This window comes from Microtus oregoni, unplaced genomic scaffold (assembly GCF_018167655.1).
Source record: "Microtus oregoni isolate MIOR12 unplaced genomic scaffold, Mior012 000000F_ref0000247, whole genome shotgun sequence".
NCBI lineage: Eukaryota > Metazoa > Chordata > Mammalia > Rodentia > Cricetidae > Microtus > Microtus oregoni.
The window spans coordinates 15,340,437-15,356,833 of record NW_024543059.1 but is presented as its reverse complement, the minus strand read 5'-3'; the positions used below and the strand labels follow the sequence as shown (position 1 = coordinate 15,356,833).

Sequence of the window (16,397 nt, the reverse complement as noted above, 5' to 3'; positions counted from 1 at the left end):
GAGGGCCCCCTGCCTCCGGATGGCTATGCTCCTACCCATTCTGTCTCCCTTGCCTGGCACCAGGGTGCCAGATGTTGCACACAGGAAGGCTGTCTGGTGTGTGAGAAGGTGAGAGGAAGGGAGGGGAGGGCAGTAGGCAGGAAGGGGAGCGCTGTGTGCTTCATCCATCCTCTTAGTCATCCAAGTCCTCCCGCGTGGAAGGGTGACCTGTCTCCAGGCAGCTCCACAGTGATTGGTGATGAAGTCAGGATGCACAGGAACCTTAGGACTTCCTGCCCATCCCCTACACCTCTGTGGCCCCGTTTCCTATTTCCTGCAACATTTTTAGCTGCCACATGTCTCTTTGTGATGCTATGACTGACAGAGCTGCCCGTGTGCTGGAGGGGTCAGACACAGTGGGGAGCGGGAGCCTTTGGTACCTCCGTGTTGTCAACCAGGGCTTCTCTCTGGACTATAGCACCTCAAAACAAGGAACTCTGACCTGTGTTCAATCAGCAAACATTTGTGACATGCCTTCTTGGAGGTCACCTGATCGGGTGATGTGTGCATGGGATAGCAGTATGAAGAAGATTTGTTCTTGATCCTGAAGGTGCTCTTCTGTGTGGTGGGAGAAAACAGACCCAGACACCTCATCATAAAAGAGTGTCGCTTGAGTCTGTGACAGGGGTGACTAGTGTGGCAAGCCCTTGTCTGGCTGGAGATTCAGGCAGGCCATAGAAGGGCTGATAAATCCAATTTAGTCAGAGGGAGAACTGTATCACAGAGCTGCCAGTGACCAAAGCACCCTTGAACTGCTCTTGGGCGTCACTCACGACACAGGGCTTTGCGAGGTGGTGGTGACAGTTCTTGGAGAGCCTCCCGCTGTAGCACAGCCCCTGGGAGACTACAGTAACCTGGGTGGGAGCAGGGAGTGTCCTGGTTCAGGCCTACGGTGGTGGAGTAGTGACATGGGGGGTGGGGTCTGAGAGTAGGCAGGGGATTGACAGAATTTGATGGTAGAAGGCGTGTGCGCCGCTGATTAGAGGCAGAGTGGACACAGCGGAGCTGGACGGTAGTGAGACAGCAGAGCTCAAGACACGGAGTGAGAGGCCTGAGGGGGCCCAAGAGGGTACCTTTGGAGTAAGTCATTGTCCGTGCTTGTGTGGGACACCAGAATCTGTATCACATGACCCTTCACAGAGTGAGGAGACAAGAGCAGCACAGGAGAGAAAATCCTTGACAGGCCAGAGAGCAGCGCCACTAGAGCAGGCCAACATGGGCGCGGATCTCGCCTCTTCCACATCCCCCACAGGTCAATCCCACCCGTGGCCTCCTGGAGGGGCTGTGGGACTGAGTCTTCAGGGGCCAGGATGTGTGCGGAAGGCCTGGATGACCCTTGAGAGCCTATGGGGCCCAACACTTGAAGACAAGCGTGCGATGGGGTCTAGGCTACCAGTGAGACGCTTCCTGGGCCATGAGGGATCTTCCACCAAGTGTTGGGCTGGTTGAGGCCAGTTCCCTGGAAGAGGGAGTGGGAGGCAAAGGCGCTGGCGAGAGCTCTCATAGGGAGTTCGCCCTTGTTTCAAGACAAAAAAGTGGCTTCTGAAAGGGACAGTCTGTGTCTGAGGAAGCCAGAAGTCGAACAAACTTAGAGGCATCTGTGAGGAAGAGGGTAGGTAGGAGGGAGAGGCCACAGGAGAGGGAGAGTTAAGAGTGGCCAGCCACTGAGCAGAGGGACACGGGAGCTGACCGTGGTCCTGGGTGGCCCTTAGAGGGGGCAAGCAGAGGTCAGGCCCTGAAGGTGTTGGGACAGCCTGTGTTGATGATGTACAGGTCCCGTGGCTTTGGGGTTCTCACAGGGGTTGGCCAGCTCACAAGAGGGACAATTGGGAGGGAGGCATTCTAGAGTAAACCCACCCCTCAAGCACAAATGCTTGCTCATGCTCTCTCTGGTGTATTATTATTATCATTATTATTATTCGTTTTGTTTTTGAATCAGGGTCTTGCTGTATAACTAAGACTTTCTTTGAACTTCCAGTAAGTTTCTCCACAGTCTCCCAAATGCTATAAATGCTTTATTTTTTGTGGGGCGAGAAGGTGGATTGAGACAAAGTCTTGTGTAGTCCAGGCTGGGTCCAAACTTGCTTTAGAGCCGAGGTCGACCTCGGACTTCTGAGCCTTTATACTTTTACGTCTCAAGTACTTGGATTACTGACCGCCATACCTGGCCACTAAATGGATTCTTGACCACTTCAGCCAGGGCAGACTTTGGCACATAGTCCTCCACAGTGGGTCTGACTCTTGTGAACTCTGCCCTGGCCTCAGCCCATTGATGTCGACCTTGGTCCCGTGCTTACCTAGCCTGAGGACTAGGTGGCTGCTTCCTGCCCAGTACTGGGTGGTGTGGAAGGAGGAAGTACATCCAGGCCAGTTTGCTGCTGACTCTAACAACTGGGTTCAAGGTTCTGGTGACTTGGCATGACGTCCTTGAGACACAGCCACTCAGGAGGCCCTTCACACCCCTGCAGAGGCCGCTTCCTTGCTCTGACTCTACAAGGAGGTTGGTGTTTTCTGGTCACAGCCTGCTGGAACCTGTGGAGGGCTAAAAGTTAGAGCTAGGTCAGCATCTCCCTGTGGTGGCTCAGGAGCCACAGAGCAGAGAAAAGTGGGGTGCTACTCTGAGTCAGCCCTGCCCAGGGTGGGGCTAAGCTATATTCCTGTTTTAACCCAGAAAGCTCCAAGCATCTGACTGAGTCACAGGGAAGGGAAGAGTCTTGGTGAGACTAGGAACTGAGAAGTTCCCACATCACTTCCTGCTAGAATGGGGTGTGTGACCCTGAAGATGGCAGCCCTGGAATAGCCCCATCCTATCTTTTTGAAGGATGGGGCATCCTTGGGAAGGATAGGCTTTTGGGGAGCCACTGGCTCAAGTTGCCCAGGGCCCATGGAGAAGCTCTGTCCTGATTGGGGCAGCAACCAGAGCCTCTAGTTAAGGGATAAATAAACCCCAGGCAGCGAGACAGGGAGGGTATGTGGATCATACTCACAGCTAGGAGACCAGGTGGAACATGTTTGACACAAGAGGCACAACCACACACATAAACACACATACGTGCTCATACACACACACACTTCCAGTCACCTCTGCACACAGAGTACCAGGAACTCACACACAAGCCTGGACAGGCCCCAGAGTTCTGTGCTTCCGTGCACATAGGCACACAGACACACAGACATGGGCAGGCTCAGGCAGAGCCTTCTGCACAGACGTCCACACAGCCATTCTGTCACTCTGGAGGTGGCACCAGACGGATGGGAGCTTGGGCAGTCACAGCACTTGTGACTTGTAACACACATCGTTTCTGAGCCCATCTGACCATGAGACCCTTGTGGGCCCCGCTCAGGTTCAGGTGGAGTGGGCCGGCACTGTAACCTCACAGAGGGAGGCCACACCCCCCTGTCCTGCCCTCTGTGGCTTGCTGGGCTGGATTTTCCTGCAGGGCTTTTGGATTTTGTTTTTGAGCCACTCGAGTGTTGATCGTGTGCCAGGCACCATGCCAGCACAGGGAAAACGTGTGCAAAGTTGTTTTGAGTGAAGCGCTCAGTAAGTGTGGGTTATTATGGACATTATTATTTACATACGTAATCTCGTTTCTTCTCATAACAACTCTGTGAGGCAGAGGGCAATTATTGTTCCCATTTTGCAGATAAGGAAAGTGGGGCTCGGAAAGGTTAAGTGGCTTGCCTTCTGAGCAGTAGAGGCTGGATTGGAACCTGGTCTCTGATGCCAGTATATGCTCTCAATCTGTCCTGTGGGGTAACCAGTGGAGAAGACCTAATGAAGTCTGCCCGCAGGAGTGGAAGGATCGCTGGCAGCCGGGTTCATCAGCACAGCATGGCTCTTAAGTTTGAGACAGGGTGGAAGGGAGGAGAGAGGAGGGCAAGCGTGGAGGGCCGTCCCCCGCTGAGAAAGCGGGCTGTGACGGCCCTGTGCTCACTTCAGGGCTTGTGCCACTTCCCATCCCGTGGTCATTTTGTTCCGTGTGTTTCCAGCAGACATGAGGGGTCATGGGCCGCTGGCACCCAGGCTGTCCCTCCAACCTGGCTTGCCTTTGTCTGAGGGACCCTGGGCAGCTCGCCATCCACCCGGGCTAAAGTGGAGGGGGCGTTGAGCTCCACCTGGAGCTTGTGCTTATCTCGGACTCTTGGCATTTCTGTGTCTGGATGGAATCCAAGGGTGGCTTCCCGCTTAGAGCTGTAGGTCCCACCCAGGTGGAAATGCCCTCTGGTGTAGGCAGATAAGCCTTGGCAAGCCAGAGGCAGCCTGTGCTTTCAGAAAACCTTGAGGGGTGCAAGAGATAAAGAAGGGGTGCAGGAACTATGTGCCTTGATCTCGCTGAGTCGCTTGGGGCTCCTGTGAGCTGCGCTTTCCGTGTTATCCGAGTTATACACATGAGAAACCACAGCGGAGTGAGCGGCTGTCGTCGGGAAGGGCCTGCTTGGTGCCTCTCAGAGTGTTGTCCTCCAGCCTCCTCCTTCCGAGTCACCTGGAGCTGGCCCGTTGGCTGTCTTGCCAACCAGCAGTTTCAGAATCTCTGAGGAAGGCTTGGAGTCCAGATGTTTCAGGGGTTGGGAGGTGGTGGAGCTTTCTCTAGCCTCCCAGTGTGAAGAGCTGAGGGTTAGGAGTCTTGGTTGCTAAGGAGTTAAGAGTTGGAGAAGAGGCTCTTGGCAGTTTGAAGAGAGGGCATCTTTGGGCTGTGACTGCCCTCTGGTGTCATCGGCAGAGTTCAAACTCTGACCTCAGGACCTTTCCTCATGAATTCTAGTGCAGCCCTGTGTCTACCTCTGGGTCACAGGAGGGTGACAGCCACACATATTCCCCTCAAACTCCTAGTTCTCCCAGCCACCACCTTCCACCCTCAAGGAGACCTCCTGGGGAGCAGATATAGCCCCTCCCTATCTATCATCCTATTGACTGGAGGTGGTAGCCATCCCACGTGTCCCAGCAGGCTTGTTGGAAAACCCCGCCTGAGAGCTTCTTCAGCATCCCGTGCCATGTGTAAAAGGCTTCTGGTGTGTCTTCCTGTTCTTGAACAGTGAGAACCAAGTTACTTCATTTCCCTTTTCCCTGTGGCCGCCAGGGGTCTTGGTGTTTAATGCGGAACCCACCCCTAGCAGCTGTGTGAAGACCGTGTGACCCGCTTATGTGACCTCTCCCCTTTCTAGCTTAGATGTCTTCCTCAGATCGGTTTTTCCCTGCTCCTGATTTTAATGCTTCTCTTTCGCCACTTTCTTGCTTTGTGTTTCCTTACCTCTTTCTGGAACCAGGCTGAGGGTATGTAAAAACACTGGACATACAAACACACATGAAGTCATCTTCACATTGCTTGGCTGGCATGCTGCCCCATGGCTTCCCGGCTCTGGGAGCCTTGTTTGTTTGCATGGTCCCGACCCACTGGTCAGTTGGGACATGCCTGAGGCTGCTCGGGGGCTGCTTTCTGCTTGTCTTTGTATCCTGTCTTCAGCCGCTTAGAATTTTTTAAATAATTTCCCTCTGAACCCATTAATCATTCAAAGCATAAATAGCGCACTGATGGGTCAGTGGGCGTTGACTTGTTTCTTTTTCTCCTCCTAAATTTATATCTTTTACATTATGCAAGTATAGGTTGCTTACTGTAAAGCCCCCATGGGAAAAATACCCGTGGTTCTTCTAGTAATTGCTTCAGGACTTGGCTTCATTCATTCTTCTGTCTGGATTTTTTTCTCATTTATATTTTTTACCACTAAGTGAGATAATCTGACCAGACATATTTTATAACCTTCATTTTTAGTAATAGATAATTAATATCTCCTAATTATTTCATCTTCTGCAACAGTGAATAGGCCCTAAAGTTTTCTCAATGGTCCTATATATTTGTATGTATGTAAATGCGTGAGGTCTGGCCAGATGGCTCAAGGTAATGGCGCTGTTGTTGCCAAGCTTGACAATCTGAATTCAGTCCCCAGGACTCACATGGTAGAAGAGAGAACCAATTCCCAGAAATTGCCCTCTGACCTACACACGCATGCATGCGTGCTCTCATACACACCCACACACCCTTCACGCCCCACTTTTAAATGTTAATTAAGCGGGAAAGGCTTTGCTGTAAGAACCAACCCAGAGCTCAGCCTCTGTGCTCTGTGTCTGATGCACAGAGTCACCCCTGGGTCGTAGAGAGTTCCCAGGCTTCCAGGGTTCCCCTGGACACTGGCATGAAAGGCTCACACCGCCATCTTCCATCTCTAACCCTTTGGCTTGCTGCTGAGAAAATCAGGCTTCTGTCACCCTTGCCCTCCCTTCATGCCCCTTACCTTCCCACCTTTGCTGTTGCCTTTGCCACTTCAAGTAATACGCCTGCCCCGGATGTGGTGGTGCACGCTTATCACCCCAGTTTATCACACAAGAGGCTGAGGCAAGAGGATCATGATTTTGTTCTAGTCTGGGCTATGTAACAGAGCTGCCTCAAAAAGTCAAGCAAGCAAACTCCACTTGGGCTAAGGTTATACTGCATGGTGGTATAGGCTGTGTCATCCACAATCAAAACAGCAGTACACTTTAACATCTTTTTATTATTTAAAGAATTTTTATGATTTATTTAACTTTATTTTATGTGGATTGGTATGAAAGATCCCCTGGAACTGGAGTTACAGAACAGTTGTGAGCTGCCATGTAGGTGCTGGGAATTGAACCCTGGTCCTCTGGAAGAGCAGTCAGTGCTCTTAACCACAGAGCCATCTCTCTAGCCACCTTTAACATTTTTTAATGTCTAATATAATCCTCGATTTTGTTCTGTCTGCAGATCCATGCAAATGTGCTGTTAGGGATCAAACCCAGGCCCTGATACATTAAACGAGCATGCGCTGAGCCACACCCCAAGCCCTAGCATGGCATTGTGACCCTCTTTGCTCCTCGGAGGGACAGCAACGTCCCATCCACCCCCCGCCCCCGGTCATGCAGTCTGTCGCACATTCATGTTTCCAAGCTCTAGGCTGAGGACATTCATGCTCTGTCTGATAACTAAGTCTCCATGGGCGCTGGGGGCTCTGGCTCTGGTCAGATGCTGTCAGAGGGGGTGTTAAATGTAACAGCTTTCTTCTCTGTCGCAGTATTTATTTTTGTGTGTGCTTGTACACTGCCATAGCATTCACAGGGGCATCAGAGGACACCTTACGGGAGTTCCCTCCCTCCTTCTACCCGCTGGGTCCCCGGTACTGAACTCAGGGCGTCAGGCTTGGTGGCAGGTACCTTTACTCACTGAGCCTCTGCCTGTCCTTTCTGAGATTCTATTATGTACTCACAACCCTGACTTTATATTGTAATTTGCTTTGTATTTTGACCCCTTCTCTCTTAAAAGTGGGGTCCCACTTAAGTAAACCCAGATTGGCCTCCAACTTCTAATTCTGCCTCATCCTCCCATGTGCTGAGATTACAGGCATATACCATCATACCTAACTAGATTATGAATTTCTTTATTTTTTTAATTTATTTATGAAGTATGCAGTGTTTTGCCTGCATGTGTGCCTGCTGCAGGCCAGAGGAGGGCACCAGATCTCATTATAGATGGTTGTGAGCCACCATGTGGTTGCTGGGAATTGAACTCAGGACCTCTGGAAGAGCAGCCAGTGTTCTTAACTTCTGAGCCATCTCTCCAGCCCCTAGATTATGGATTTCTTACACAGCTTAGTTTGCTTATTTTCTGGAGTTTCTAATGTATTGCTTTTTTGCCAGCTGTGTAATATTCCACTGAATGGAATATCATAATTATTTTTGTCCAGTCCCCTATCCTTGGACTCTTGGGTTTCCACTTTCTCGATGATATGAACGGAGCTATAATTAATGTTGTCCCCCGTGTTTCTCAGTGCATTTCTTTCGTACATTTGGGTGTCAGAAATGTCCTTTGTACCCAACCTATTGTCCCAGGTTCTTGCCACCGACTGCCCTGAAAACCTGTCTTAGATTAAATTCGATCTTTCTTGAGATAAATGGAAAAGGCCATTCTCAGGCAATGCCCGTCTTCCTCTCCCTAGGCTCTGAAGAAAGGCCAATTCGGAAATTTGAAGCCGAGAACATCTCCAACTACACAGCCCTTCTGCTGAGCCAGGATGGCAGGACGTTGTACGTGGGGGCCCGAGAGGCCCTCTTTGCGCTTAACAGCAGCCTTAGCTTCCTGCCTGGTGGAGAGTACCAAGAGGTGAGGGGGGCAGGTGGATGGAGAGGGGTGGCTGGGGAGCTCAGCCTGCAGATCAGAGGGTGCTTTGGGCAGGAGAGGAGCCTGGTGCTACATACCTCCATGCCCTCACACCTGTTTCCCCTTCTTCTTCCTTAGCTGCTGTGGCGAGCAGATGCTGACCGGAAGCAGCAGTGCAGCTTCAAGGGCAAGGACCTGAAGGTGAGCCTGAAGTTGGGGAGGGGTATGAGCAGAACTGAGCAGATACAACCAAGTGTTATGGGAAGTCATAGCCAAAGAGATAACCAACCCCAATCCCATCCTTTCTGCGATCTTGAACAAGTAGGTTCATCTAGCCTAGCCTTACTGTTCCTACCTGTAAACTGGGGGTCACATGCCCGTGTCCCTGGATAAACCAGTGGGTCCAGGGCCCCTGACATATAAACAGTGCCAAATTACCCTTAGCACCAGCAGGGACTGGGTGAGGTGGCGATCGTGACTGCAAAAGGTTTCCAGTAAAGGGACAAGCCTGGCAGATTCTAGTTTGGTTTTGGCAAAGACATTAGATGGGGTCCAGCCCAATACAGGATTCTCCTGAAGGACATCTCACCATCTTCCCAGAAGCCGCAGGTCCCAAATAGAGCAAGTGGCATTCGAGGCAGCCTTCAGGTCAAGTCCTGGCTGCCCCTACCCAATCATGCTTCATTCTGTAGTCACTTAGCAAGTACTTGTTGGCAGTGTGGAGATGGAACCCAGCACCTCCCACTCTAGAGTGTTCTGGCCGTGAGCTGAGCCTCGGCCCCTCTTCAGAACTTGTTCTGTAGTGTTAGCTACTGGAGACATTGTGAAAAAGTAAAACCATGCCTGTAATCCCAGAATTTGGGCAGGAGGGTTAGGAGTTCAAGGTCATCCTTGACTACCTAGCAGATTGGCAGACTGAATTCCATGACACCATTTCAAAAAGATAAGAACAAGGGGCTGGAGAAATGGCTCAACGGTTAAGAGCATTGCCTGCTCTTCCAAAGGTCCTGAGTTCAATTCCCAGCAACCCACATGGTGGCTCACAACCATCTGTAATGAGGTCTGCTGCCCTCTTCTGGCCTTCAGGCATACCCACAGAAAGAATATTGAATACATACATAATAAATAAATATTTAAAAAAAAAGATAAGAACAAAAGAATGAAAGATCAGTTCGTTTACAAGGTGGGCATGGAAAAAGAAAAATCGGTTGGAGAGATGACTCAGCAGTAAGAGCACGAGCTGCTTCCAGAGGACCAACCTATTTCCCAGCATCCACCATGACAGACAGCTCACAACCTTCTGTAACTCCAGGGGACCCAGCACCCTCTTCTGGCCTCCACAGCACCAGGCACAAAAGCGGTCCACACATAGATGCAGGCAAAACACTTGTACAGATAAAATGAAAATAAATAATTATTTAAAAAGAAAGAAAGCAAGCAATTTACATGCTGAAAAGACATTTGAGCCTTTGAGATTTAGAGGAAGGAAAGGAACTGGCTGAAATACCCAGAGAGTGAGCAGGACTTTGGGTTTCCGTCTGAGCAGATCCCTTTGGACACCAGTAGAAATCAGGCTAAGCAAAGAAGTGGCATGGTCTTGCCTTTGTTTGTGCTGTTTTACAGAACTGGGAATCAAGCCCAGGGTCTCATACGTTTTAGGCAAGTGCTCTACCACTGAGCTACATCCCTGACCCTCTGTTTTTGAAGCAGGTTCTCACTCTGTAGCCTAAACTGGTCTTGTAACTCAGGCTGGTCTTGAACTTGTGATCTTCCTGTCTTGCCTGTATTTTAAAAGCCTCGCTTTGAGCTGGGCATGCTTGCACCTGCTTGTAATTCTAGTGGATTGTAAGGCAGAGGATTACTGATTCCGGGCCAGCCTGGGCTACATGGCGAGACTGTCAGAAATAAAAATAGGTAGGTCCCATTGTGTACAGGATAGAGTGTTGTGTGATGTTTTACTCTTTTGACATTTTGAGGGGCTCACTACCTGGCTCCCAAATAAATCACACAGAGGTTGTTTATTCTTAGTCATGAATGCCCAGCCTTAGCTTGGCTTGTTTCTTGCCAACTTTTTTCTTAACTAATTATCCCAACTACCTTTTGCCTCTGGGCTTTTATCTTTCTCTGTTTCTGTATACCTTTCTTTACTTCTTTCTCCATGGCCTGCTGTGTAACTGCTGACATTCTCCTCCCCTTGTTCTTTTGTTCCTCTTAATCCTCTTCTATTTATTCTCTGTCTGCCAACCCCGCCTATCCTTGCTCCTGCCTCACTATTGGCTGTTCAGCTCTTTATCAGGTGTTTTAGACAGGCAAAGGATCACTGCTTCACAGTGTTAAACAAATGCAACAGAAACAAAAGCAACACACCTGAAAATACTCCCCAACAGTAGAGTGTTCTCTCTGGGGCTGGACAGAGGGAGGCCCCTGGGGGTTAAGCTATGACAGTGCTTCATCCAAGGTTCGATCCATAAAGGGGGTGAGAAGTGGTCAGGTTCTGGGGTTTTGGCTCTTGAATGCTTAGCGTCCAGAAAGGTGTGGGGTTTGAGAAACACCAAGGCCAGGGCCTCCCTCTGGAAAGATGGAAAGATCCCAATGGGAGTGTCGATGTCACCGAGTTGGGAATTCCTGTTAGATACCTTATGGAGGTGGCATTTGTGCCAGGAGTTCAGGGCTGAGCAGTTCTTCCTGCTTTGCCTTCTATTTCCTCGCGGGATTGGAGAGGAGTCTCAAGAGGGCCCAGATACTCCAAGGGGTGAGCCCCCTCCCCAGGGTGCCGGTCACCAGAGAGAAGGAGCATTTGCCAGTCTAGAAACTAACTCAGCTCCAGGATCTTCTGCAGTGCAGAGCCCGCGAAAGCTCTGCCAGCCAGCCCACAGCTGCTGGTTTCTCTATTGTTCCCTTTCTGTTATCTCTCAGGTTCCCAGCAAAGGCCCTGCCCCCAGGACTGGGGAGGAGGCCTCTGCAGTGCCCCCTGGTGGCATCTGTGGACCTGACGTTTTCTCCTTCCCCACAGCGAGACTGTCAAAACTACATAAAGATCCTTCTGCCACTCAACAGCAGCCACCTGCTCACCTGTGGCACGGCAGCCTTCAGCCCCCTGTGTGCCTACATTGTGAGTTCCCTCCACTACCCTGGGGCTTGGCTGCAGCTGCCTGGGCACAACCTTTCTTTGCAGGGTGTGGGGGGGAGGGGTGCCCTCCTCTAGCCCTGACTCCTGGTGAAAGAAGGATCCTCAGGGCAGGCTTCTAGGCAGCAGTGGGCACTTGAGACCCCTAAGCATATCATCCTGGCTGCTGCCCACCCCCTATTGTGTCTCCCTGCCGGGGCAGGGAGAGGTGCATGCAGCCACCTTCTCCAGAGATCCTGACTTCTGGCCAGCTTCCCGCTCTCTTCTGCCCTCCGGACTTTCCCTTGCTGTGCTTCATGCTCTCGCTCTTGCTTTGTCTCGTGCATGCCCACCCTGTGTTCCTCCTCCTTGCCCTAACATACTCGAACAGAGAGTGGCATTAAGGCTGTGTTTTGGACACAGGCCTTGGAATCAGAAATCCCTGGGTTTGCATTGTCTTGCTCTCCCTGACTCTAGGACTATTTTCCAAGCCTCGTCTCTTTTCTGCTCACTGGGAATTGTTGCCCACTGCATACATGCCTTCACATAGAGCGTGGGGTAAGAAGGACATGCACTTTGGCACCTGCGCACTTTGATATCTGCACGGGTCCCTGCTGTGCACTTCCTTGTTCCCTGCCTTGAGCCACTTATCTACTCCCCCACAGAACATAGCGAGCTTCACTTTAGCACAAGATGAGGCCGGCAATGTCCTCCTGGAGGATGGCAAGGGCCGTTGTCCCTTTGACCCCAACTTCAAATCCACGGCCCTTGTGGTTGGTAAGTGGTGGTGTAGGCTGGGGGCTTCGGGGCTTTATGGAGTTGCGAGATACTCAGGGCAGGAGAACTGAGTCTGGGATGTGTCTAGGCTCTGGGCAGTGTGTGTCCCATGGCTGAGCTGGTGTCTCCATGCTGCTGTGCTGGTTCCCAGCAGGCATTGAGTGACTCTGGGCTGCCCTCCCATTTAACTCTTCCAAGTTCCTGCTTCCGCCTAGGCGGGATGGATGGGGCTGTGGTCACTGTGGGCCCTAAGCAGGGCACAGGGCCTGGGCCAAGGGAGCCATTCCCATGGGAACATTCTCTTGGCAGATGGCGAGCTGTACACTGGAACAGTCAGTAACTTCCAGGGAAACGACCCAGCCATCTCGCGAAGCCAAAGTTCCCGCCCCACCAAGACTGAGAGCTCCCTCAACTGGTTACAAGGTGGAGTTCTGCCTCAGGCCCCCTGAGCAGTCAGGCCTTGGGAAGGGGACATTGTCCCAGGAGTTCCTGGACTGACTGTGTACCCTTTTGGCCTCTGCAGACCCTGCCTTTGTAGCCTCAGCCTACGTTCCTGAGAGCCTGGGCAGCCCGAATGGTGATGACGATAAAATCTACTTCTTCTTCAGTGAGACCGGCCAAGAATTTGAGTTCTTTGAGAACACCATTGTGTCCCGAGTTGCTCGAGTCTGTAAGGTGAGTGGGGGTGGGGAGCGGGTTCATCTACCTAAAGGACACCCCCCACATCTGTGTCCTCTAGGGAGCAACAGCTCAACCAGCTACCTGTCTCTCTTCTTCATCTTCCTCTTCATTTTTTTTGAGGCAAAGTCTCGCTATTTAGTTCTGAGGGTCTTAGAACTCATTATGTAGACCAGGGTAGCCTCGAACTTACAGAAATCCACCTCTCTCTGCCTCCCAAGTGCTGGGATTAAAGAGAACATCACTGTGCCTGTCTGGCCTCCCTCCTTTTAGTTGAGAAAATCTCACATTGAAGGTAGTGGTGACAATGCACACCCAAAATCCTGACACTTGGGGAGCTGAGAGGTTGGGTATTGCAAGGTTAAGGTCATCCTAGAACACATACCAAGATCCTATCTTAAAAACTTGGGGTTAGCCGGGCGGTGGTGGCGCACGCCTTTAATCCCAGCACTCGGGAGGCAGAGGCAGGCGGATCTCTGTGAGTTCGAGACCAGCCTGGTCTACAAGAGCTAGTTCCAGGACAGGCTCCAAAACCACAGAGAAACCCTGTCTCGAAAAATCCAAAAAAAAAAAAAAAAAAACTTGGGGTTGTTTGTTTGTTTTGTTTTCAAGACAGGGCTTCTCTGTATAGCCCAAGCTCTCCTGGAAATAGTACTGTAGACCAGGCTGGCCTCAGTCTCACAGATCCACATGCCTCTGCCTCCAGAGTGCTGGGATTAAAGGTGTGCGCCACCACCATCCTGCTTTAAAAACTTTCTTAATAGTAATAGTGCCTCTCTTAGAGAGGGGCTCATGTATCCCAGGCTGGCCTCACACTTACTGTGTTGCTCAGGATGACCTTGAACTTGTGATCTTCTTGCTTGTGTTATCATACCTGGTTTACCTAGTACTGGACTCAGGTTGGGGATTTTAAATACTAGGCTGGCACTCTACCGACTGAGCTACATCCCTTTGGAAAAGACATCTTTGGCTTTCTCTTGAAAACTGAAAATCCAGGTTTATGGTTCAGGCTGCAGTCCTTGCCTGTTATATGGCAGTAATAACACTACTGCCATCAGAGCTGTCGCGTGGGTTAAGTTCTGCCATGGAAAGCTCTTAGGGTCCAAGCTGGCCGGTGGTGGTGCATGCCTTTAATCCCAGCCCTTGGGAGGCAGAGGCAGGCGGACCTCTGAGTTCCAGGCCAGCCTGGTAATAACCTGCCATCCCTACAAGAAAGGACCACCATCAACATTAGTGTTCTTTGACGATCTGTTAACGCTGATGTATTTGTATTAACTTTGTTACAAAGCTGAGTTGTGCTATGTCAAGGTGCTCCTTATTTGCTCAGTAATCAATCACAGACTCCTTTCCCTATTATAGTTTATTTACTCATTTATGTGTTTAATGGGTTGAAGTCCTACTGCGCTCCCTGGCTGGCTGCAACTCCTAGACTCGTGATCTGCCTGAGTAACTTGAAGCATGCCCAATGATGCTGGCATGCTGGATGGCATTGTGTCCCTGAACTGTCTTCTGTCCCTTCCCTCGGTCCTTGTCTGCTCATCCTTCACTGTAGGGCATGCACTTTCATGACAAGAAGCACACACTCCTTCCTACGTTTTCTCAATTTTAGTTGCATGTCTTTCTTGGCTTTTTCACGTTCTTCATTCCTGTGTCTGTCTCAGCTGCTGCTGAGGAGGGCTGGCAAGGCACCACCGTGCCTCCCGCTGTGGCCCTTGGTCTATGACTAAGCCAGTGGCCCCTCTTCCCCAGGGCGACGAGGGTGGAGAGCGGGTATTGCAGCAGCGCTGGACCTCCTTCCTCAAGGCTCAACTCCTGTGCTCCCGGCCCGATGATGGCTTCCCCTTTAACGTGCTACAAGATGTCTTCACCCTGAGCCCCAGCCCCCAGGACTGGCACAAGACTCTTTTCTATGGGGTCTTTACCTCCCAGTGGTGAGTGAGATGCTAGGATTTAGCTGGGGACAGGAGGGTAAAGAATGGCTAGACCCCACTGACCCAGTCTTGAACCCCATTCCCAACTCAGAATTAATTTGGCTGTTTCTTCGGCAGGCACAGAGGGACCACAGAGGGCTCTGCCATCTGTGTCTTCACCATGAATGACGTGCAGAAGGCCTTTGATGGCCTGTACAAGAAAGTGAACAGAGAGACACAGCAGTGGTACACTGAGACACACTCGGTGCCCACGCCCCGGCCTGGAGCGGTGGGTATCAGTAGTTGACTTTGAACTCCTGATCATCCTGCCTCTACCTCCTAAGTCCTAGGATTACAAGGAGGATGCCACCATACCCAGCTTTGTGCGATATTGTACAATACTATTACTGTCCCTTTACTCTGTCCGTCCCGGAATCTGCCAAGTCCTCCTTGTCTAATTATCAAATGACTAGATGACCAGATCATAGGTAATGGTAATAGTCCTTTTTTACTTGCTTGGAACCCAGTAGACCACCAGGATATGAGTGCCAACAGTTTGACTGGGAGGTGATGTTGACAAGCAGCGTGAAAGAATGGACAGGTGTAGGTGGAAGGACCAGAAAGGATTTGTCACTTAGCCTTGGCCACTCTGGGCTGCTGAGTCCGGACCCTTCCCAGATAACACACGGAGTTGTGGAGCTATTCCGTCTCAGACTCCGATGCCGATCAGGCTGGAGCTATTGTAGCGTACGCCATTAGTTGCAGATCACTGCGCAGGGAGAAACAGGACCCGGGCAGTTATGGGACTCAGCTGTGGCTGGCTGTATGGAGATATCAATCAGCCCCAGCTTGAGGATCCCAGGGTCAGACGCTAGATGCAAGACGTGGAGTCACACTTTTTGAGGCCTGTTTGCAAATTTGGCAAGGGGTTTCCTCACACGTCCAGTTTGTCTTTGGACCAGCACTGTGTTCTGGAGCTCGGGGGGTGGGGCGGGGCTGGCCACTACTGTCCCCTGTGGAGGCGTGCCTCCTCTCTGATTCCTGTTTCTCACGTCCTGCTTCTGCCTTCTTCAGTGCATCACCAACAGTGCCCGGGAACGGAAGATCAGCTCGTCCCTGCAGCTTCCAGACCGAGTGCTGAACTTCCTCAAGGACCACTTCTTGATGGACGGGCAGGTCCGCAGCCGCTTGCTGCTGCTGCAGCCACAAGCCCGCTACCAGCGCGTGGCTGTGCACCGAGTACCTGGCCTGCACAACACCTACGATGTCCTCTTTCTGGGCACTGGTGAGTGCTTGCCGCCAAGCAGGGTTGAGTGAAGGAGGGGAATCCGTGCGTGGTTGGTGGATCCTGGTCAGTGGGCTCCTTCAGGGCCTGAGCTCTGTCCGTGTTTCCAGGTGACGGCCGCCTGCACAAGGCGGTGACCCTGGGCTCCAGGGTGCACATCATTGAGGAGCTGCAGGTCTTCCCTCGAGGCCAGCCTGTGCAGAACCTGCTCTTGGACAGCCGTGGGGTGAGTGGGCTATAGAGTGAGCTTGGCACCAAGCCAACTCTCCCTCCCCTGCCTAAGCCAGATGGAAAGTTAAGGAGCCCTGACTCGTGGCCATCAACAGGATGTGGGCAGAACTTGTCAGATACTCCCTGGGCTGGCTGTAGTGAGGGTCTGAGGCTAGTGTGACTGAGTGACGGGGGGCGCCCATGCCGCCCTCTCACTCTCTGTG

The 16,397-nt window shown here is 51.5% G+C and overlaps 1 protein-coding gene across 1 annotated transcript in view; it reads left to right on the top strand.

Annotated features, from left to right (window-relative positions):
- The window catches only part of Sema4b (semaphorin 4B), a 42,443-nt gene that overhangs the window by 20,811 nt on the left and 5,235 nt on the right, over window positions 1-16,397 (top strand). Inside the window, exons 3-12 of the mRNA XM_041647509.1 lie at window positions 8,047-8,210; window positions 8,346-8,408; window positions 11,221-11,319; window positions 11,979-12,090; window positions 12,400-12,513; window positions 12,614-12,765; window positions 14,518-14,699; window positions 14,817-14,967; window positions 15,753-15,963; window positions 16,074-16,189. Of these exons, the coding sequence (XP_041503443.1) occupies window positions 8,047-8,210; window positions 8,346-8,408; window positions 11,221-11,319; window positions 11,979-12,090; window positions 12,400-12,513; window positions 12,614-12,765; window positions 14,518-14,699; window positions 14,817-14,967; window positions 15,753-15,963; window positions 16,074-16,189 (1,364 nt within the window). The remainder of the gene's footprint in view (window positions 1-8,046; window positions 8,211-8,345; window positions 8,409-11,220; window positions 11,320-11,978; window positions 12,091-12,399; window positions 12,514-12,613; window positions 12,766-14,517; window positions 14,700-14,816; window positions 14,968-15,752; window positions 15,964-16,073; window positions 16,190-16,397) is intronic.